The 23,020-nt window shown below is 52.7% G+C and overlaps 1 protein-coding gene across 1 annotated transcript in view; it reads left to right on the forward strand.

Annotated features, from left to right (window-relative positions):
* Window positions 1-23,020, forward strand: part of P2RX3 (purinergic receptor P2X 3) — a 245,389-nt gene that overhangs the window by 191,676 nt on the left and 30,693 nt on the right. Inside the window, exon 10 of the mRNA XM_069233041.1 lies at window positions 18,991-19,056. Coding sequence (XP_069089142.1) covers window positions 18,991-19,056 — 66 coding nt within the window. The remainder of the gene's footprint in view (window positions 1-18,990; window positions 19,057-23,020) is intronic.

The raw sequence follows: 23,020 nt of genomic DNA on the forward strand, positions 1-23,020 counted from the left end.
GGTGCGACCAGTATGAGGCATGTGTGAAGTGTACGGAACTGTACAGATAGCAGCGGGTGTGACCAGCACAAGGCATGTGTGAAGTGTACGGAACTGTACGGGGAGCAGCAGGTGCGACCAGCACAAGGCATGTGTGAAGTGTACGGAACTGTAAGGGGAGCAGCAGGTGCGACCAGCACAAGGCAGGTGTGAAGTGTACGGAACTGTACAGGGAGCAGCAGGTGCAACCAGCACAAGGCAGGTGTGAAGTGTACGGAACTGTACAGGGAGCAGCAGCTGCGACCAGCACAAGGCATGTGTGAAGTGCACAAGGCATGTGTGAAGTGTACAGAACTGTACGGGGAGCAGCAGGTACGACCAGTATGAGGCATGTGTGAAATGTACAGAACTGTAAGGGGAGCAGAAGGTGCAACCAGCACGAGGCATGTGTGAAGTGTACGGAGCCGGGGGGGGGGGAGGGAGCAGCAGGTGCGACCAGCACATGGCAGGTGTGAAGTGTACAGAACTGTACAGGGAGCAGCAGATGCGACTCGCACAAGGCATGTGTGAAGTGTACAGAACTGTACGGGGAGCAGCAGGTGCGACCAGCACGAGGCATGTGTGAAGTGTACGGAACTGTACGGGGACCAGCAGCTGCGACCAGCACAAGGCAGGTGTGAAGTGTACGGAACTGTACGGGGAGCAGCAGGTGCGACCAGCATGAAGCATGTGTGAAGTGTACGTAACTGTACAGGGAGCAGCAGATGCGACTCGCACAAGGCATGTGTGAAGTGTACGGAACTGTACGGGGAGCAGCAGGTGCGACCAGTATGAGGCATGTGTGAAGTGTACGGAACTGTACGGGGAGCAGCAAGTGCGATCAGCACGAGGCATGTGTGAAGTGTACGGAACTGTACGGGGACCAGCAGCTGCGACCAGCACAAGGCAGGTGTGAAGTGTACGGAACTGTACGGGGAGCAGCAGGTGCGACCAGCACAAGGCATGTGTGAAGTGTACGGAACTGTACGGGGAGCAGCAGGTGCGACCAGTATGAGGCATGTGTGAAGTGTACGGAACTGTACAGATAGCAGCGGGTGTGACCAGCACAAGGCATGTGTGAAGTGTACGGAACTGTACGGGGAGCAGCAGGTGCGACCAGCACAAGGCATGTGTGAAGTGTACGGAACTGTAAGGGGAGCAGCAGGTGCGACCAGCACAAGGCAGGTGTGAAGTGTACGGAACTGTACAGGGAGCAGCAGGTGCGACCAGCACAAGGCATGTGTGAAGTGTACAGAACGGTACGGGGAGCAGCAGCTGCGACCAGCACAAGGCATGTGTGAAGTGTACAGAACTGTACGGGGACCAGCAGCTGCGACCAGCACAAGGCATGTGTGAAGTGTACACTACTGTATGGGGAGCAGCAGGTGCGACCAGTATGAGGCATGTGTGAAATGTACAGAACTGTAAGGGGAGCAGAAGGTGCGACCAGCACAAGGCAGGTGTGAAGTGTACGGAACTGTACAGGGAGCAGCAGATGCGACTCGCACAAGGCAGGTGTGAAGTGTACGGAACTGTACAGGGAGCAGCAGATGCGACTCGCACAAGGCATGTGTGAAGTGTACGGAACTGTACAGGGAGCAGCAGGTGCGACCAGTATGAGGCATGTGTGAAGTGTACGGAACTGTACGGGGAGCAGCAAGTGCGATCAGCACGAGGCATGTGTGAAGTGTACGGAACTGTACAGGGAGCAGCAGATGCGACTCGCACAAGGCATGTGTGAAGTGTACGGAACTGTACGGGGAGCAGCAGGTGCGACCAGTATGAGGCATGTGTGAAGTGTACGGAACTGTACGGGGAGCAGGAGGTGCAACCAGCACGAGGCATGTGTGAAATGTACGGAACTGTACGGGGACCAGCAGCTGCGACCAGCACAAGGCATGGGTGAAGTGTACGGAACTGTACGGGGAGCAGCAGGTGCGACTCGCACAAGGCATGTGTGAAGTGTACGGAACTGTACGGGTAGCAGCAGGTGCGACCAGCACGAGGCATGTGTGAAGTGTACGGAACTGTACGGGGAGCAGCAGGTGCGACCAGCACGAGGCATGTGTGAAGTGTACGGAACTGTACGGGGAGCAGCAGCTGCTACCAGCACGAGGCATGTGTGAAGTGTACGGAACTGTACGGGGAGCAGCAGGTGCGACCAGCACGAGGCATGTGTGAAGTGTACGGAACTGTACGGGGAGCAGCAGATGCGACTCGCACAAGGCATGTGTGAAGTGTACGGAACTGTACGAGGAGCAGCAGGTGCGACCAGCACGAGGCTTGTGTGAAGTGTACGGAACTGTACGGGGAGCAGCAGATGCGACTCGCACAAGGCATGTGTGAAGTGTACGGAACTGTACGGGGAGCAGCAGGTGCGACCAGAATGAGGCATGTGTGAAGTGTCCGGAACTGTACGGGGAGGAGCAGGTGCGACCAGCACAAGGCATGTGTGAAGTGTACGGAACTGTAAGGGGAGCAGCAGGTGCGACCAGCACAAGGATGTGTGATGTGTACGGAACTGTACAGGGAGCAGCAGGTGCGACCAGTATGAGGCATGTGTGAAGTGTACGGAACTGTACAGATAGCAGCGGGTGTGACCAGCACAAGGCATGTGTGAAGTGTACGGAACTGTACAGGGAGCAGCAGGTGCGACCAGCACAAGGCATGTGTGAAGTGTACAGAACTGTATGGGGAGCAGCAGGTGCGACCAGCACAAGGCAGGTGTGAAGTGTACGGAACTGTACAGGGAGAAGCAGGTGCGACCAGCACAAGGCATGTGTGAAGTGTACAAAATTGTACAGGGAGCATCAGGTTCAACTAGCACAAGGCATGTGTGACGTGTACGGAGCTGTACAGCGGGCAGCAGGTGAGACCAGCACAAGGCATGTGTGACGTGTACGGAACTGAACGGGGACCAGCAGCTGCAACCAGCAGAAGGCAGGTGTGAAGTGTACAGAACTGTACGGGGAGCAGCAGGTGCGACCAGCACAAGGCAGGTGTGAAGTGTACGGAACTGTACGGGGAGCAGCAGGTGCGACCAGTATGAGGCATGTGTGAAGTGTATGGAACTGTACGGGGAGCAGCAGATGCGACTCGCACAAGGCATGTGTGAAGTGTACGGAACTGTACGGGGAGCAGCAGCTGCGACCAGCACGAGGCATGTGTGAAGTGTACGGAACTGTACGGGAAGCAGCAGCTGCGACCAGCACGAGGCATGTGTGAAGTGTACGGAACTGTACGAGGAGCAGCAGGTGCGACCAGCATGAGGCATGTGTGAAGTGTACGGAACTGTGCAGGGGACAGCAAGTGCGACCAGCACGAGGCACATGTGAAGTGTACAGAACTGTACGGGGAGCAGCAGCTGCGACCAGCACAAGGCATGTGTGAAGTGTACGGAACTGTACGGGGAGCAGCAGATGCGACCAGCACAAGGCATGTGTGAAGTGTACGGAACTATACGGGGACCAGCAGCTGCGACCAGCACAAGGTATGTGTGAAGTGTACGGAACTGTACGGGGAGCAGCAGATGCGACCAGCACAAGGCATGTGTGAAGTGTACGGAACTGTACAGGGAGCAGCAGCTGCGACCAGCACGAGGCATGTGTGAAGTGTACAGAACTGTACGGGGAGCAGCAGGTGCGACCAGCACGAAGCATGTGTGAAGTGTACGGAACTGTACGGGAAGCAGCAGCTGCGACCAGCACGAGGCATGTGTGAAGTGTACGGAACTGTACGAGGAGCAGCAGGTGCGACCAGCACGAGGCATGTGTGAAGTGTATGGAACTGTACGGGGAGCAGCAGATGCGACTTGCACAAGGCATGTGTGAAATGTACAGAACTGTACGGGGAGCAGCATGTGCGACCAGTATGAGGCAGGTGTGATGTGTACAGAACTGTACGGGGAGCAGCAGGTGCGACCAGCACAAGGCATGTGTGAAGTGTACATTACTGTACGGGAAGCAGCAGGTGCGACCAGCACAAGGCAGGTGTGAAGTGTACGGAACTGTACGGGGAGCAGCAGGTGCGACCAGTATGAGGCATGTGTGAAGTGTACGGAACTGTACGAGGAGCAGCAGCTGCGACCAGCACAAGGCATGTGTGAAGTGTACAGAACTGTACGGGGAGCAGCAGGTGCGACCAGTATGAGGCATGTGTGAAGTGTACATTACTGTACGGGGAGCAGCAGGTGCGACCAGCACAAGGCAGGTGTGAAGTGTACGGAACTGTACGGGGAGCAGCAGGTGCGACCAGTATGAGGCATGTGTGAAGTGTACAGAACTGTACGGGGAGCAGCAGGTGCGACCAGTATGAGGCATGTGTGAAGTGTACGGAACTGTACGGGGAGCAGCAGCTGCTACCAGCACGAGGCATGTGTGAAGTGTACGGAACTGTACAGGGAGCAGCAGATGCGACCAGTATGAGGCATGTGTGAAGTGTACAGAACTGTACGAGGAGCAGCAGCTGCGACCAGCACAAGGCATGTGTGAAGTGTACGGAACTGTACAGGGAGTAGCAGATGCGACTCGCACGAGGCATGTGTGAAGTGTACGGAACCATACGGGGAGCAGCAGGTGCGACCAGCACGAGGCATGTGTGAAGTGTACGGAACTGTACGGGAAGCAGCAGCTGCGACCAGCACGAGGCATGTGTGAAGTGTACGGAACTGTACGGGGAGCAGCAGATGCGACCAGCACAAGGCATGTGTGAAGTGTACGGAACTGTACGAGGAGCAGCAGGTGCGACCAGCACAAGGCATGTGTGAAGTGTACGGAACTGTACGGGGAGCAGCAGATGCGACCAGCACAAGGCATGTGTGAAGTGTACGGAATTATACGGGGACCAGCAGCTGCGACCAGCACAAGGTATGTGTGAAGTGTACGGAACTGTACGGGGAGCAGCAGATGCGACCAGCACAAGGCATGTGTGAAGTGTACGGAACTGTACAGGGAGCAGCAGCTGCGACCAGCACGAGGCATGTGTGAAGTGTACAGAACTGTACGGGGAGCAGCAGGTGCGACCAGCACGAAGCATGTGTGAAGTGTACGGAACTGTACGGGAAGCAGCAGCTGCGACCAGCACGAGGCATGTTTGAAGTGTACGGAACTGTACGAGGAGCAGCAGGTGCGACCAGCACGAGGCATGTGTGAAGTGTATGGAACTGTACGGGGAGCAGCAGATGCGACTTGCACAAGGCATGTGTGAAATGTACAGAACTGTACGGGGAGCAGCATGTGCGACCAGTATGAGGCATGTGTGAAGTGTACAGAACTGTACGGGGAGCAGCAGGTGCGACCAGCACAAGGCATGTGTGAAGTGTACATTACTGTACGGGAAGCAGCAGGTGCGACCAGCACAAGGCAGGTGTGAAGTGTACGGAACTGTACGGGGAGCAGCAGGTGCGACCAGTATGAGGCATGTGTGAAGTGTACGGAACTGTACGAGGAGCAGCAGCTGCGACCAGCACAAGGCATGTGTGAAGTGTACAGAACTGTACGGGGAGCAGCAGGTGCGACCAGTATGAGGCATGTGTGAAGTGTACATTACTGTACGGGGAGCAGCAGGTGCGACCAGCACAAGGCAGGTGTGAAGTGTACGGAACTGTACGGGGAGCAGCAGGTGCGACCAGTATGAGGCATGTGTGAAGTGTACAGAACTGTACGGGGAGCAGCAGGTGCGACCAGTATGAGGCATGTGTGAAGTGTACGGAACTGTACGGGGAGCAGCAGCTGCTACCAGCACGAGGCATGTGTGAAGTGTACGGAACTGTACAGGGAGCAGCAGATGCGACCAGTATGAGGCATGTGTGAAGTGTACAGAACTGTACGAGGAGCAGCAGCTGCGACCAGCACAAGGCATGTGTGAAGTGTACGGAACTGTACAGGGAGTAGCAGATGCGACTCGCACGAGGCATGTGTGAAGTGTACGGAACTATACGGGGAGCAGCAGGTGCGACCAGCACAAGGCATGTGTGAAGTGTACAGAACTGTACGGGGAGCAGCAGGTGCGACCAGCACAAGGCATGTGTGAAGTGTACAGAACTGTACGGGGACCAGCAGCTGCAACCAGCACAAGGCAGGTGTGAAGTGTACGGAACTGTACAGGGAGCAGCAGATGCGACTCGCACGAGGCATGTGTGAAGTGTACGGAACTGTACGGGGACCAGCAGCTGCGACCAGCACAAGGCAGGTGTGAAGTGTACGGAACTATACGGGGAGCAGCAGGTGCGACCAGCATGAGGCATGTGTGAAGTGTACGGAACTGTACGAGGAGCAGCAGGTGCGACCAGCACAAGGCATGTGTGAAGTGTACGGAACTCTACGGGGAGCAGCAGATGCGACTCGCAAAAGGCATGTGTGAAGTGCACAAGGCATGTGTGAAGTGTACAGAACTGTACGGGGAGCAGCAGGTGCGACCAGCACAAGGCATGTGTGAAGTGTACGGAACTGTACGGGGAGCAGCAGGTGCGACAAGTATGAGGCATGTGTGAAGTGTACGGAACTGTACGGGGAGCAGCAGGTGCGACCAGCACAAGGCATATGTGAAGTGTACGGAACTGTACGGGGAGCAGCAGGTGTGACCAGCACAAGGCATGTGTGAAGTGTACGGAACTGTACGGGGAGCAGCAGGTGCGACCAGTATGAGGCATGTGTGAAGTGTACGGAACTGTACAGATAGCAGCGGGTGTGACCAGCACAAGGCATGTGTGAAGTGTACGGAACTGTACGGGGAGCAGCAGGTGCGACCAGCACAAGGCATGTGTGAAGTGTACGGAACTGTAAGGGGAGCAGCAGGTGCGACCAGCACAAGGCAGGTGTGAAGTGTACGGAACTGTACAGGGAGCAGCAGGTGCAACCAGCACAAGGCAGGTGTGAAGTGTACGGAACTGTACAGGGAGCAGCAGCTGCGACCAGCACAAGGCATGTGTGAAGTGCACAAGGCATGTGTGAAGTGTACAGAACTGTACGGGGAGCAGCAGGTACGACCAGTATGAGGCATGTGTGAAATGTACAGAACTGTAAGGGGAGCAGAAGGTGCAACCAGCACGAGGCATGTGTGAAGTGTACGGAGCCGGGGGGGGGGGAGGGAGCAGCAGGTGCGACCAGCACATGGCAGGTGTGAAGTGTACAGAACTGTACAGGGAGCAGCAGATGCGACTCGCACAAGGCATGTGTGAAGTGTACAGAACTGTACGGGGAGCAGCAGGTGCGACCAGCACGAGGCATGTGTGAAGTGTACGGAACTGTACGGGGACCAGCAGCTGCGACCAGCACAAGGCAGGTGTGAAGTGTACGGAACTGTACGGGGAGCAGCAGGTGCGACCAGCATGAAGCATGTGTGAAGTGTACGGAACTGTACAGGGAGCAGCAGATGCGACTCGCACAAGGCATGTGTGAAGTGTACGGAACTGTACGGGGAGCAGCAGGTGCGACCAGTATGAGGCATGTGTGAAGTGTACGGAACTGTACGGGGAGCAGCAAGTGCGATCAGCACGAGGCATGTGTGAAGTGTACGGAACTGTACGGGGACCAGCAGCTGCGACCAGCACAAGGCAGGTGTGAAGTGTACGGAACTGTACGGGGAGCAGCAGGTGCGACCAGCATGAAGCATGTGTGAAGTGTACAGAACTGTACGGGGAGCAGCAGCTGCGACCAACACGAGGCATGTGTGAAGTGTACGGAACTGTACGAGGAGCAGCAGGTGCGACCAGCACGAGGCATGTGTGAAGTGTACAGAACTGTACGGGGAGCAGCAGATGCGACCAGCACAAGGCATGTGTGAAGTGTACGGAACTGTACGGGGAGCAGCAGGTGCGACCAGCACAAGGCATGTGTGAAGTGTACGGAACTGTACGGGGAGCAGCAGGTGCGACCAGTATGAGGCATGTGTGAAGTGTACGGAACTGTACAGATAGCAGCGGGTGTGACCAGCACAAGGCATGTGTGAAGTGTACGGAACTGTACGGGGAGCAGCAGGTGCGACCAGCACAAGGCATGTGTGAAGTGTACGGAACTGTAAGGGGAGCAGCAGGTGCGACCAGCACAAGGCAGGTGTGAAGTGTACGGAACTGTACAGGGAGCAGCAGGTGCGACCAGCACAAGGCATGTGTGAAGTGTACAGAACTGTACGGGGAGCAGCAGCTGCGACCAGCACAAGGCATGTGTGAAGTGTACAGAACTGTACGGGGACCAGCAGCTGCGACCAGCACAAGGCATGTGTGAAGTGTACACTACTGTATGGGGAGCAGCAGGTGCGACCAGTATGAGGCATGTGTGAAATGTACAGAACTGTAAGGGGAGCAGAAGGTGCGACCAGCACAAGGCAGGTGTGAAGTGTACGGAACTGTACAGGGAGCAGCAGATGCGACTCGCACAAGGCAGGTGTGAAGTGTACGGAACTGTACAGGGAGCAGCAGATGCGACTCGCACAAGGCATGTGTGAAGTGTACGGAACTGTACAGGGAGCAGCAGGTGCGACCAGTATGAGGCATGTGTGAAGTGTACGGAACTGTACGGGGAGCAGCAAGTGCGATCAGCACGAGGCATGTGTGAAGTGTACGGAACTGTACAGGGAGCAGCAGATGCGACTCGCACAAGGCATGTGTGAAGTGTACGGAACTGTACGGGGAGCAGCAGGTGCGACCAGTATGAGGCATGTGTGAAGTGTACGGAACTGTACGGGGAGCAGGAGGTGCAACCAGCACGAGGCATGTGTGAAATGTACGGAACTGTACGGGGACCAGCAGCTGCGACCAGCACAAGGCATGGGTGAAGTGTACGGAACTGTACGGGGAGCAGCAGGTGCGACTCGCACAAGGCATGTGTGAAGTGTACGGAACTGTACGGGTAGCAGCAGGTGCGACCAGCACGAGGCATGTGTGAAGTGTACGGAACTGTACGGGGAGCAGCAGGTGCGACCAGCACGAGGCATGTGTGAAGTGTACGGAACTGTACGGGGAGCAGCAGCTGCTACCAGCACGAGGCATGTGTGAAGTGTACGGAACTGTACGGGGAGCAGCAGGTGCGACCAGCACGAGGCATGTGTGAAGTGTACGGAACTGTACGGGGAGCAGCAGATGCGACTCGCACAAGGCATGTGTGAAGTGTACGGAACTGTACGAGGAGCAGCAGGTGCGACCAGCACGAGGCTTGTGTGAAGTGTACGGAACTGTACGGGGAGCAGCAGATGCGACTCGCACAAGGCATGTGTGAAGTGTACGGAACTGTACGGGGAGCAGCAGGTGCGACCAGAATGAGGCATGTGTGAAGTGTCCGGAACTGTACGGGGAGGAGCAGGTGCGACCAGCACAAGGCATGTGTGAAGTGTACGGAACTGTAAGGGGAGCAGCAGGTGCGACCAGCACAAGGATGTGTGATGTGTACGGAACTGTACAGGGAGCAGCAGGTGCGACCAGTATGAGGCATGTGTGAAGTGTACGGAACTGTACAGATAGCAGCGGGTGTGACCAGCACAAGGCATGTGTGAAGTGTACGGAACTGTACAGGGAGCAGCAGGTGCGACCAGCACAAGGCATGTGTGAAGTGTACAGAACTGTATGGGGAGCAGCAGGTGCGACCAGCACAAGGCAGGTGTGAAGTGTACGGAACTGTACAGGGAGAAGCAGGTGCGACCAGCACAAGGCATGTGTGAAGTGTACAAAATTGTACAGGGAGCATCAGGTTCAACTAGCACAAGGCATGTGTGACGTGTACGGAGCTGTACAGCGGGCAGCAGGTGAGACCAGCACAAGGCATGTGTGACGTGTACGGAACTGAACGGGGACCAGCAGCTGCAACCAGCAGAAGGCAGGTGTGAAGTGTACAGAACTGTACGGGGAGCAGCAGGTGCGACCAGCACAAGGCAGGTGTGAAGTGTACGGAACTGTACGGGGAGCAGCAGGTGCGACCAGCACACGGCATGTGTGAAGTGTACAGAACTGTACGGGGGCAGCAGGTGCGACCAGCACAAGGCATGTGTGAAGTGTACAGAACTGTACGGGGAGCAGCAGGTGTGACCAGCATGAGGCACATGAGAAGTGCACAGAATTGGGCAGAGAACAGCAGGTGCCCCCAACCCCCAGCACAAGGCTTATGTAAAGTATACTGAAAAACATGGAGAGCACCAGGTGCAACCTGCACGAAGCATGTGTGAAGTGCTCTGAGTATCCCAGAGCATGTGTGCAGTGTGCAGAGAAAGTGCAGTGAGCACCGAACATGTGGGCATGTGTAGTGAGCATAGAGAATGTGTGCAGTGCTGAGCATGTGCACAGAACATGTGGGTATTTGCATTGAGCTTAGAGCATGTTTGCAATCCACAAAGCATGTGAAATAAGTAAGAAGCTTGTGTAAAGGTAATGGAATGTAATCAGTGAGCACACAGCATGTGTGCAGTGTTCAGAGCATGTGCAGTGTTGAGCATGAGCAGTGAGCACCGAACATGTGGCCATGTAAATTGAACAGAAAGCTGATGCAATGAGCATAGAACATGTGGCCATGTGCAGTGAGCACAGAGCTTATGGAATGAACATAGAGCATGTGTTCTGTGCTCAGAGTAAGTGTAGTGAGCACATCACATGCAGGCATGTGTAATGACCACAGAGTGAACACAAAGCATGTTTGCAATGTACAAAGCACTTCAAATGAGTACAAAACATGTGTAGAGTGTATGAAATTTGCCAAGTGAGCCCAGAGGTGGTATGCAGTGTTCAGTACATGTGTAGTGAGCACAGAACATGTGTGGTCTGCTCAGAGTGCATGCAGAGAGTATGAGGCATGTATGCAGTGCACAGTGCTTATGCTTGTAGGAAGTATGTGTGCAGTGTACAACATTTATCCAGTGAACAAGAAGCTTTTGTGCAGTCTACAGGACTTCTACAGTGAACAGGAAACATGTGTGCAGTTTAAATTGCTCATGGAGTGAACAGGAAGCATGTTTGCAGTGTAAGATGCTTATGCAGTGAACAGCAAGCATGTGCGCAGTGTACAGTGTTTATGCAGTAAACAGAAAGCATGTGTGCATTGTACAGTGCTTCTGCAATGAACAAGAAGCATGTGTACAGTATTCAGTGCTTGTGCTGAACAGGAAGCATGTGTGCAGTGAACACTGCTTATGCAGAGAGCATGAAACAGGTGTGTAGCATTAAGTGGTTATACAGTGAAGCATGTGTGCAGTGTATTCTGCTTATGCAGTGAACAAGAAGCATGTTTGCAGTGTACAGCACTTATATAGTGAACGGGAAGTATGTGTGCATTGTACAGCGCTTATGCAGTGAACAGGAAGCATGTGTGCAGTGTACAGTACTTATGCAGAGAGCATGAAGCATGTGTGCAGTGTAAAGTGCCTATGCAGTGAAAAGGAAGAATGTGTGCAGTGTACAGTGCCTATGCAGTTAACAGGAAGAATGTGTGTAGTGTTCAGTGCTTATGCAGTGAACATGAAGCATGTGTGCAGTGTAAAGTGCCTATGCAGTGAACAGGAAGCATGTGTGCAGCTTAAAGCGCTTATGCAGTGAACAGGAAGCATGTGTGCAGTGTACAGTACTTATGCAGAGAGCATGAAGCATGTGTGCAGTGTAAAGTGCCTATACAGTGAAAAGAAAGCATGTGTGCAGTGTACAGTGCCTATGCAGTTAACAGGAAGAATGTGATAGTGTTCAGTGCTTATGCAGTGAACATGAAGCATGTGTGCAATGTAAAGTGCCTATGCAGTGAACAGGAAGCATGTGTGCAGCGTAAAGTGTTTATGCATTGAACAGGAAGCATGTGTGCAGAGTACAGTGCATATGCAGTGAATGGGAAGCATGGGTACAGTATACTGCGTTGTGCATTGAACGGGAAGCTTGCTGCAGTGAACAGTGCTTATGCAGAGAGCATTAAACAGAAAGCATGTGTGCGTTTTACAGCACTTATGAAGCATCTGTGAAGTGTACAGCATGTATGCAGTGAACAGGAAGCATGTGTGCAGTGTAAAATGCTCATGCAGTGAACAGGAAGCACGTGTGCAGTGAACAGTGCTCATTCAGGGAGCATGAAACAGGTGTGCAGAGCTAAGTGGTTACACAGTGAAGCATGTGTGCAGTGTAAAGTGCTTATACAGTCAACAGGAAGCATGTGTGCAGTGTAAAGTGTTTATGCAGTGAACGGGAAATGTGTGCAGTGTGAACTGCTCATGCAATGAACAGGAAGCATGTGTGCAGTGTTAAACACTTATGCAGTGAACAAGAAGCATGTGTGTAGGTTAAAGTGCTTATACAGTGAACTGCAAGCCTGTGTGTAGGGTACAGCACTTATGGAGTGTGTACAGTGTAAAGTGGTTATGCAGTGAACAGGAAGCATGTTGCAGTGTACAGCGCTTATGCCGTGAACAAGAAGCATGTGTGCAGTGCAAAGTGCCTATGCATTGAACGGGAAGTATGTGTGTAGTGTAAAGTGCTTATGCAGTGAACAGGAAGCATGTGTGCAGTGTACAGCACTTATACTGTGAACAGGAAGCATGTGTGCAGTGTACAGCGCTTATATTGTGAACAGGAAGCATGTGTGCAGTGTACAACACTTATGCAATGAACAGGAAGCATGTGTGAAGATTACAGTGCTTATGCAGTGAACAGGAAGCATGTGTGCAGTGCACAGCACTTATACAGTGAACAGGAAACATGTGTGCAGTCTACAGTGCTTATGCAGTGAACAGGAATGATGTCTGAAGTGTACAGAACGTGTGCAGCAAGGGCAGAAGGTCTGCAAGACTTCCCCAAGCCATTCAGCAAATGTGATTACTACCACACATGCAGTTTTGTCACACCCATACCATATTCCCAGATTCCAGAGGTCCCAAGTCCTTCCCCCGCCTCCCCTGTAAACTCTTCCAAACAATGCAATGAACAGGAAGGATGTGTGTGGTGTAAAGTGTTTATGCAGTGAACAGGAAGGATGTGCGCAGTGTAAAGTGCTTATGCAGTGAACAGGAAGCATGTGTGCATTGTACAGCACTCATGCAGTGAACAGGAAGCATGTGTGCAGTGCAAAGTGCCTATGCAGTGAACAGGAAGCATGTGTGCAGTGTACAGCACTTATGCAGTGAACAGGAAGCATGTGTGCAGTGCAACGTGCCTATGCAGTGAACAGTAAGCATGTGTGCAGTGCACAGCACTTATGCAGTGAACAGGAAGCATGTGTGCAGTGTACAGCACCTATGCAGTGAACAGGAAGCATGTGTGCAGTGTACAGCGCTTATACAGTGACAAGAAGCATGTTGCAGTGTACAGGCTTATGCAGTGAACAGGAAGCATGTTTGCAGTGCAAAGTGCCTACGTAGTGAACAGGAACCATATGTGCAGTGCACAGCACTTATACAGTGAACAGGAAGCATGTGTGTAGTGTACAGCGCTTGCACCATGAACAGGAAGCATGTGTGCATTGTACAGCACTTATGCAGTGAACAGGAAGCATGTGTGCAGTGCAAAGTGCCTATGCAGTGAACAGGAAGCATGTGTGCAGTGTACAGCACTTATACCGTGAACTGGAAGGATATGTGCAGTGTACAGCGCTTATGCAGTAAACAGGAAGCATGTGTGCAGTGTACAGCGTTTATGCAGTGAACAGGAAGCATGTGTGCAGTGTACAGCGCTTATACAGTGAACAGGAAGCATGTGTGCAGTGTACAGCGCTTTTGCAGTGAACAGGAAGCATGTGTGCAGTGTACAGCACTTATACAGTGAATAGGAAGCATGTGTGCACTACACAAGACTTATGCAGTGAACAGGAGGCATGTGTGCAGTGCAAAGTGCCTATGCAGTGAACAGGAAGCATGTGTGCAGTGTACAGCACTTATACCGTGAACTGGAAGGATATGTGCAGTGTACAGCACTTATGCAGTAAACAGGAAGCATGTGTGCAGTGTACAGCGCTTATGCAGTGAACAGGAAGCATGTGTGCAGTGTAGAGCGCTTATACAGTGAACAGGAAGCATGTGTGCAGTGTACAGCGCTTTTGCAGTGAACAGGAAGCATGTGTGCAGTGTACAGCACTTATACCATGAACAGGAAGCATGTGTGCAGTGTACAGCGCTTATGCAGTGAACAGGAAGCATGTATGCAGGGTACAGTACCTATGTAGTAAAAAAGAAGCATGTGTGCAGTGCACAGCGCTTATACAGTGAACAGGAAGCATGTCTGCAGTGTACAGCGCTTGTGAAGGATGTGTGCAGTGTACCGCGCTTATACAGTGAACAGGAAGCATGTGTGCAGAGTACAGCACTTATGCATTGAACAGGAACATGTGTGCAGTTTACAGCACTTATACCATGAACAGGAAGCATGTGTGCAGTGTACAGCGCTTATGCAGTAAACAGGAAGCATGTGTGCAGTGTACAGCACTTATACAGTGAACAGGAAGCATGTGTTCAGTATACCACACTTATGCATTGAAAGGAAGCATGTGTGCAGTGTACAGTGCTTATACAGTGAATAGGAAGCATGTGTGCACTACACAAGACTTGTGCAGTGAACAGGAAGCATTTGTGCAGTGTATAGTGCCCATGCAGTGAACAGGAAGCATGTGTTTAGTGTACAGCACTTACACAGTGAACAGGAAACATGTGTGCAGTGCACAGTCCCTATGTAGTAAACAAGAAGCATGTGTGCAGTGTACAGCGCTTATAGAGTGAACAGGAAGCATTTCTGCAGTGTACAGCACTTGTGAAGGATGTGTGCAGTGTACAGTGCTTATACCGTGAACAGGAAGCATGTGTGCAGAGTACGGCACTTATGCATTGAACAGGAAGCATGTGTGTAGTGCACAGCACTTCTGCAGTGAACAGGAAGCATGTGTGCAGTGTACAGCACTTATACCATGAACAGGAAGCGTGTGTGCAGTGTACAGCACCTATGCAGTAAACAAGAAGTATGTGTGCAATGTACAGCACTTATACAGTGAACAGGAAGCATGTGTGCAGTATACCACACTTATGCTTTGAACCGGAAGCATGTGTGCAGTGAACAGTGCTTATACATTGAACAGGAAGCATGTGTGCAGTGTACAACACTTATACCATGAACAGTAAGTATGTGTGCAGTGCACAGCGCTTATGCAGTGAACAGGAAATATGTGTGCAGTGTACAGCACTTATACAGTGAACAGGAAGCATGTGTGCAGCATACACCAGTTATGTAGTGAACAGGAAGCATGTGTGTAGAGTGCAGCACGTATACAGTGAACAGGAAGCATTTGTGCAGTGTACAGTGCTCATGCAGTGAACAGGAAGCATGTGTGCAGTGTACAGTACTTATACAGTGAACAGGAAGTATGTGTGCAGTGCATAGTCCCTATGCAGTGAACAAGAAGCATGTGTGCAGTGTACAGTGCTTATGCAGTGAACAGGAAGCATGTGTGAAGTGTACAGTGCTTATGCAGTGAACAGGAAGCATGTCTGCAGTGTACAGCACTTGTGAAGCATGTGTGCAGTGTACAGCACTTATACTGTGAACAGGAAGCATGTGTGCAGAGTACAGCACTTACGCATTGAACAGGAAGCATGTGTGCAGTGTACAGCAGTTATGCAGTGAACAGGAAGCATGTGTGCAGTGTACAGTACTTATACAGTGAACAGGAAGCATGTGTGCAGTGTAAAATGCCTATGCAGTGAACAGAAAGCATGTGTGCAGTGCATAGTGCTTATGCAGTGAGCAGGAAGCATATGTGCAGTGTAAAGTGCTTATACAGTGTACAGGAAATGTGTGCAGTGTAACCTGTTCATGCAGTGAACAGGAAGCATGTGTGCAGTGTAAAGTACCTATGCAGTGAAGAGGAAGCATGTGTGTAGTGTATAGTGCTTATGCAATGAAGAAGAAGCTTTTGTGCAGTGTAAAGTGCTTATGGGTGAACAGGAAGCTTCTGTGCAGTATAAAGTGCCAATGCAGTGAATATGAAGCATGTGGGCAGTGTAAAGTGCCTATGCAGTGAACATGAAGTATGTGTGCAGTGTAGCAGTGTACAGTATTTATGCAGTGAACATGAAGTATGCGTGCAGTGTAACGTGCTTATGCAGTGAACAGGAAGCATGTGTGCAGTGTACAGCACTTATGCAGTGAACAAGAAGTATGTGTGCAGTTTAAAGTGCTTATGCAGTGAGCATTAAGTATGTGTGCAGTGTACAGAACGCGTGCAGCAAGGGCAGCAGGTCTGCAAGGCTTCCCCAAGGCCTCTAGGAGATGTGATCGCTATCCCACATGCAGTGTTGTCGATACCCTTACCATGTTCTCAGATTCCGGAGGTCCAAAGTCCTCTCCCCACCATGTAGTGTGAGGATCTCACCTGCAGTGTGTGTCACTTGTGCCCAGTGTGAGGGTCTCATGTATTTGGAGAATCCCATCTAGTGGGAGGGTCTCACCTGCAGTGTGTCACTTCTTCCCAGTATGAGGATCTCATGTAGTATGAGGGTCCCATGTAGTGTGCAGGTTTCACCTGCAGTGTGTGTCACTTGTTCCCAGAGTGAGGGTCTCGTGTAGTGTGAGAGTCCCATGCAGTGTGAGGGTCTCACCTGCAGTGTGTGTCACTTGTGCCCAGTTTGATGGTCTCATGAAGTGTGAGGGTCTTGTGGAGTGTGAGAGTCCCATCTAGTGTGAGGGTCTCACCTGCAGTGTGTCACTTCTCCCCAGTGTGAGGCTCTCATGTAGTACGAGGGACCCATGTAGTGTGAGGGTCTCACTGCAGTGTGTGTCACTTGTGCCCAGTGTGAGGGTCTCATATAGTGTGTGAGTCCCATGTAGTGTGAGGGTCTCACCTGCAGTGTATGCCACTTGTGCCAGTGTGAGGGTCTCATGAAGTGTGAGGGTCTCGTGTAGTGTGTGAGTCCCATCTAGTGTGAGGGTCTCACCTGCAATGTGTGTCACTTCTCCCCAGTGTTAGGGTCTCATGTAATATGAGGGTCCCATGTAGTGTGAGGGTCTCACCTGAAGTGTGTGTCACTTGTGCCCAGCGTGAGGGTCTCATGAAGTGTGAGGGTCTTGTGTAGTATGAGAGTCCTTTGTAGTGTGAGGGTTTCACCTGCAGTGTGTGTCACTTCTCCCCAGTGTGAGGATCTCATGTAGTATGAGGGCCCCATGTAGTGTGAGGGTCTCACTGCTGTGTGTGTCACTTGTGCCCAGTGTGAGGGTCTCATGTAGTGTGAGAGCCCCATATAGTGTGAGGGTTTCACCTGCAGTGTATATCACTTGTGCCCAGTGTGAGGGTCTCATCCAGTGTGAGGGCCTCATGCAGTGTGAGGGCCTCATGTAGTGTGCGGGTCTCATGCAGTTTGAGGGCCAAATGCAGTGGGAGGGTCTCATGCAGTGTGAAGGGTCTCATGAAGTGTGAGCGTCTCATACAGAGTGCAGGTCGCATGCATTGTGAGGGTCTAATGCATGAGGGTCTCATGCAGTGTGAGGTTCTCATGTAGAGTGAGGGTTTCATGAAGTGTGAGGGTCTCATGCGGTGTGAGGGTCTCATGCAGTAGGCGGGTCTCACACAGTGTGAGGGTCTCATGCAGTGTGCGTGTCTCATGCATTGTGAGGACCACATGCAGTGTGTGGGTCTCATGCAGTGCGTGGGTCTCATGCAGTGTGAGGGTCTCATGCAGTGTGAGGATCTCATGCAGTGTGCAGGTCTCATACAGTGTAAGGGTCTCATGCAGTGTGCGGGTCTCATTCAGTGCAAGGGTCTCATGCAGTGTGAGGACCACATGCAGTGTGCAGGTCACATGCAGTGAGGGTCTCATGCAGTGTGCAGGTCTCATACAGTGTGAGGGTTTCATGCAGTGTGAGGGTCTCATGCAGTGTGAGGGTCCTATGCATTGTGTGGGTCTCATGCAGTGTGAGGGTCTCATGCATTGTGTGGGTCTCATGCAGTGTGATGGTCTCATGCAGTGTAAGGATCTCACATAGTGTGAGGGTCTCATGCAGTGTGCGGGTCTCATGCAGTGTGAGGACCACATGCAGTCTGTGGGTCTCATGCAGTGCGTGGGTCTCAAGCAGTGTGGGGATCTCATGTAGTGTGAGGGTCTCATACAGTGTGAGGGTCTCATGCAGTTTGAGGGTCTCATTCAGTGCAAGGGTCTCATGCAGTGTGAGGACCACATGCAGTGAGCAGGTCTCATGCAGTGAGGGTCTCAGGCAGTGTGTAGGTCTCATACAGTGTGAGGGTATCATGCAGTGTGAGGGCCCCATGCATTGTGCGGGTCTCATGCAGTGTGAGGGTCTCATGCGTTGTGTGGGTCTCATGCAGTGTGAGAACCCTATGCATTGTGCGGGTCTCATGCAGTGTGCAGGTCTCATACAGTGTGAGGGTCTCAAGCAGTGTGGGGATCTCATGTAGTGTGAGGGTCTCATACAGTGTGAGGGTCTCATGCAGTTTGAGGGTCTCATTCAGTGCAAGGGTCTCATGCAGTGTGAGGACCACATGCAGTGAGCAGGTCTCATGCAGTGAGGGTCTCAGGCAGTGTGTAGGTCTCATACAGTGTGAGGGTATCATGCAGTGTGAGGGCCCCATGCATTGTGCGGGTCTCATGCAGTGTGAGGGTCTCATGCGTTGTGTGGGTCTCATGCAGTGTGAGAACCCTATGCATTGTGCGGGTCTCATGCAGTGTGCAGATCTCATACAGTGTGAGGGTCTCATGCAGTGTGCGGGTCTCATTCAGTGCAAGGGTCTCATGCAGTGTGAGGACCACATGCAGTGTGCAGGTCTCATGCAGTGAGGGTCTCATGCAGTGTGCAGGTCTCATACAGTGTGAGGGTTTCATGCAGTGTGAGGGTCTCATGCAGTGTGAGGGCCCCAGGCATTGTGCGGGTCTCATGCAGTGTGAGGGTCTCATGCATTGTGTGGGTCTCATGCAGTGTGATGGTCTCATGCAGTGTAAGGGTCTCACATAGTGTGAGGGTCTCATGCGCAGTGAGGATTCTGTGACCTCAAGTTCATCACTTGTGTTGTTTCTCTTTTCTTCCAGGCTGGAAAGTTCAACATTATCCCCACCCTGATAAACACGGTGGCGGCCTTCACCTCGGTGGGGGTGGTGAGTACACGTGGTGTCTCCATCCCTCTTCTCATTCTGACCTTAGTGTCTCGCTCCTTTCCCGGTCTCCCTCCACCTTCTCATTCTGAACCAGATGTCTCTCTCCTTCCTCTGTCTCCCTTCTCTTCTTATTCTGACCTAGATGTCTCTCTCCTTCCCCTGTCTCCCTCCCCTTCTCATTCTGATCCAGATGTCTCTCTCCTTCCCCTGTCTCCCTCCCCTTCTCATTCTGACGCTGGTGCCTCGCTCCTTCCCGTGTCTCCCTCCCCTTATCATTCTGACCCAGATGTCTCTCTCCTTCCCCTGTCTCCCTCCCCTTTTCATTCAGACCTAGATGTCTCTCTCCTTCCCCTGTCTCCCTCCCCTTCTTATTCTGACCCAGATGTCTCCTTCCCCTGTCTCCCTCCCCTTATCATTCTAACCCAGATGTCTCTCTCCTTCCTCTGTCGCCCTCCCCCTTCTCATTCTGACCCTAGTGTCTCTCTCCTTCCCCTGTCTCCCTCCCCTTCTCATTCTGACGCTGGTGTCTCTCTCCTTCCCCTGTATCCATCCCCTTCTCATTCTGACCCAGATGTCTCACTCCTTCCCCTGTCTCCCTCCCCTTTCTATTCTGACCCAGATGTCTCCCTCCTTCCCCTGTCTCCCTCCCTTCTCATTGTGACCCTGGTGTCTTTCTCCTTCCTCTGTCTCCCTCCCCTTCTCATTGTGACCCTGGAATCTCTCTCTTTCCTCTGTCTCCCTCCCCTTGTTATTGTGACCCAGATGTTTCTCTCCTTTCGTCTCACTCTCCCCGTTGGCCTGGATGTGGCGTTTGACTGTCCTGTCGCCTTTCCTGCTCCAGTGAGTCTTGCCTCAGATGTGTGCTCCTGAGGCCCACCTCACTCACTGCACAGCACAACTCACACCCTCTGCACATCTCACACCCTCTCTCTCTGCACAGCACATCCCACACCCTCTGCACAGCACATCTCACACCGTCTGCACAGCACATCTCACACCCTCTCTTTCTGCACAGCACATCCCTCGCCCTCTGCACAGCACATCTCACACCCTCTGCTCAGCACATCTCACACCCTCACTGTCTGCACAGCACATCTCACACCCTCTGCACAGCACATCTCACACCCTCTGCACAGCACATCTCACATCCTCTCTCTCTGCACAGCACATCCCACACCCTCTGCACAGCACATCTCACACCCTCTCTGTCTGCACAGCACATCTCACACCCTCTGCACAGCACATCTCACACCCTCTGCACTGTACATCTCACACCGTCTGTCTGCACAGCACATCTCACACCCTATGCACAGCACATCTTACACCCTCTTCACAGCACATCTCACACACTCACTGTCTGCACAGCACATCTCACACCCTCTGCACAGCACATCTCACACCCTCTCTGTCTGCACAGCACATCTCACACCCTCTGCACAGCACATCACACACTCTCTCTGTCTGCACAGCACATCTCACACCCTCCGTCTGCACAGCACATCTCACACCCTCTGCACAGCACATCTCACACCCTCTCTGTCTGCACAGCACATCTCACACCCTCTGCACGGAACATCTCACACCCTCTCTGTCTGCACAGCACATCTCACAGTCCGTCTGCACAGCACATCCCTCACCCTCTGCACAGCACATCTCACACCCTCTGCTCAGCACATCTCACACCCTCTGCACAGCACATCTCACACCCTTTCTGTCTGCACAGTACACCTCACACCCTCTCTGTCTGCACAGCACATCTCATACCCTCTGCACAGCACATCTCACACACTCACTGTCTGAACAGCACATCTCACACCCTCTGCACAGCACATCTCTCACCCTTTCTGTCTGCACAGCACATCTCACACCCTATGCACAGCACATCTCACACCCTCCCTGTCTGCACAGCACATCCCACACCCTCTGTACAGCACATCCCACACCCTCTGCACAGCACATCTCACACCCTCTCTGTCTGCACAGCACATCCCACACCCTCTTCACAGCACATCTCACACCCTCTCTATCTGCACAGCACATCTCACACCCTCTGAACAGCAAATCTCACACCCTCTCTGTCTGCACAGCACATCTCACACCCTCTGCACAGCACATCTCACACCCTCTCTGTCTGCACAGCACATCTCACAACCTCTGCACAGCACATCTCACACTCTCACTGTCTGAACATCACATCTCACACACTCACTGTCTGAACATCACATCTCACACCCTCTGCACAGCACATCTCACACCCTCTCTGTCTGCACAGCACATCTCACACCCTCACTGTCTGAACATCACATCTCACACACTCACTGTCTGAACAGCACATCTCACACCCTCCGTCTACACAGCATATGCCACACTCTTTCTGTCTGCACAGCACGTCACACCCTCACTGTCTGAACAGCACATCTCACACACTCATCGTATGTACAGCACATCTCACATCCTCTGCACAGCACATCTCTCACCCTCTCTGTCTGCACAGCACATCTCACACCCTCCGTCTGCACAGCACATCTCACACACTCACTGTCTGAATAGCACATCTCACACACTCATTGTCTGCAAAGCACATCTCTCACCCTCTGCACAGCACATCTCTCACCCTCTGCACAGCACATCTCACACCCTCTGCACAGCACATCTCACACATTCTCTGTCTGCACAGCAAGTCTCACGCCCTCACAGCACATCTAGACAAGCCATCACCATGTGCCTGTATCCAAGCACACTGGTACCATCGCCACACTAACTACAAGGGCGTAACTCACACCCTCTGCACAGCACATCTCACACCCTCTCTCTCTGCACAGCACATCCCACACCCTCTGCACAGCACATCTCACACCCTCTGCACAGCACATCTCACACCCTCTCTTTCTGCACAGCACATCCCTCACCCTCTGCACAGCACATCTCACACCCTCTGCTCAGCACATCTCACACCCTCTGCACAGCACATCTCACACCCTCACTGTCTGCACAGCACATCTCACACCCTCTGCACAGCACATCTCACACCCTCTGCACAGCACATCTCACACCCTCTCTCTCTGCACAGCACATCCCACACCCTCTGCACAGCACATCTCACACCCTCTCTGTCTGCACAGCACATCTCACACCCTCTGCACAGCACATCTCACACCCTCTGCACTGTACATCTCACACCGTCTGTCTGCACAAAACATCTCACACTCTATGCACAGCACATCTTACACCCTCTTCACAGCACATCTCACACACTCACTGTCTGCACAGCACATCTCACACCCTCTGCACAGCACATCTCACTCCCTCTCTGTCTGCACAGCACATCTCACACCCTCTGCACAGCACATCACACACTCTCTGTCTGCACAGCACATCTCACACCCTCCGTCTGCACAGCACATCTCACACCCTCTCTGTCTGCACAGCACATCTCACACCCTCTGCACGGAACATCTCACACCCTCTCTGTCTGCACAGCACATCTCACAGTCCGTCTGCACAGCACATCCCTCACCCTCTGCACAGCACATCTCACACCCTCTGCTCAGCACATCTCACACCCTCTGCACAGCACATCTCACACCCTTTCTGTCTGCACAGCACACCTCACACCCTCTCTGTCTGCACAGCACATCTCACACCCTCTGCACAGCACATCTCACACACTCACTGTCTGAACAGCACATCTCACACCCTCTGCACAGCACATCTCTCACCCTTTCTGTCTGCACAGCACATCTCACACCCTCTGCACAGCACATCTCACACCCTCCCTGTCTGCACAGCACATCCCACACCCTCTGTACAGCACATCCCACACCCTCTGCACAGCACATCTCACACCCTCTCTGTCTGCACAGCACATCCCACACCCTCTGCACAGCACATCTCACACCCTCTCTATCTGCACAGCACATCTCACACCCTCTGAACAGCACATCTCACACCCTCTCTATCTGCA

This window comes from Pleurodeles waltl, chromosome 4_2 (genome assembly GCF_031143425.1).
Source record: "Pleurodeles waltl isolate 20211129_DDA chromosome 4_2, aPleWal1.hap1.20221129, whole genome shotgun sequence".
Classification (NCBI taxonomy): Eukaryota; Metazoa; Chordata; class Amphibia; order Caudata; family Salamandridae; genus Pleurodeles; species Pleurodeles waltl.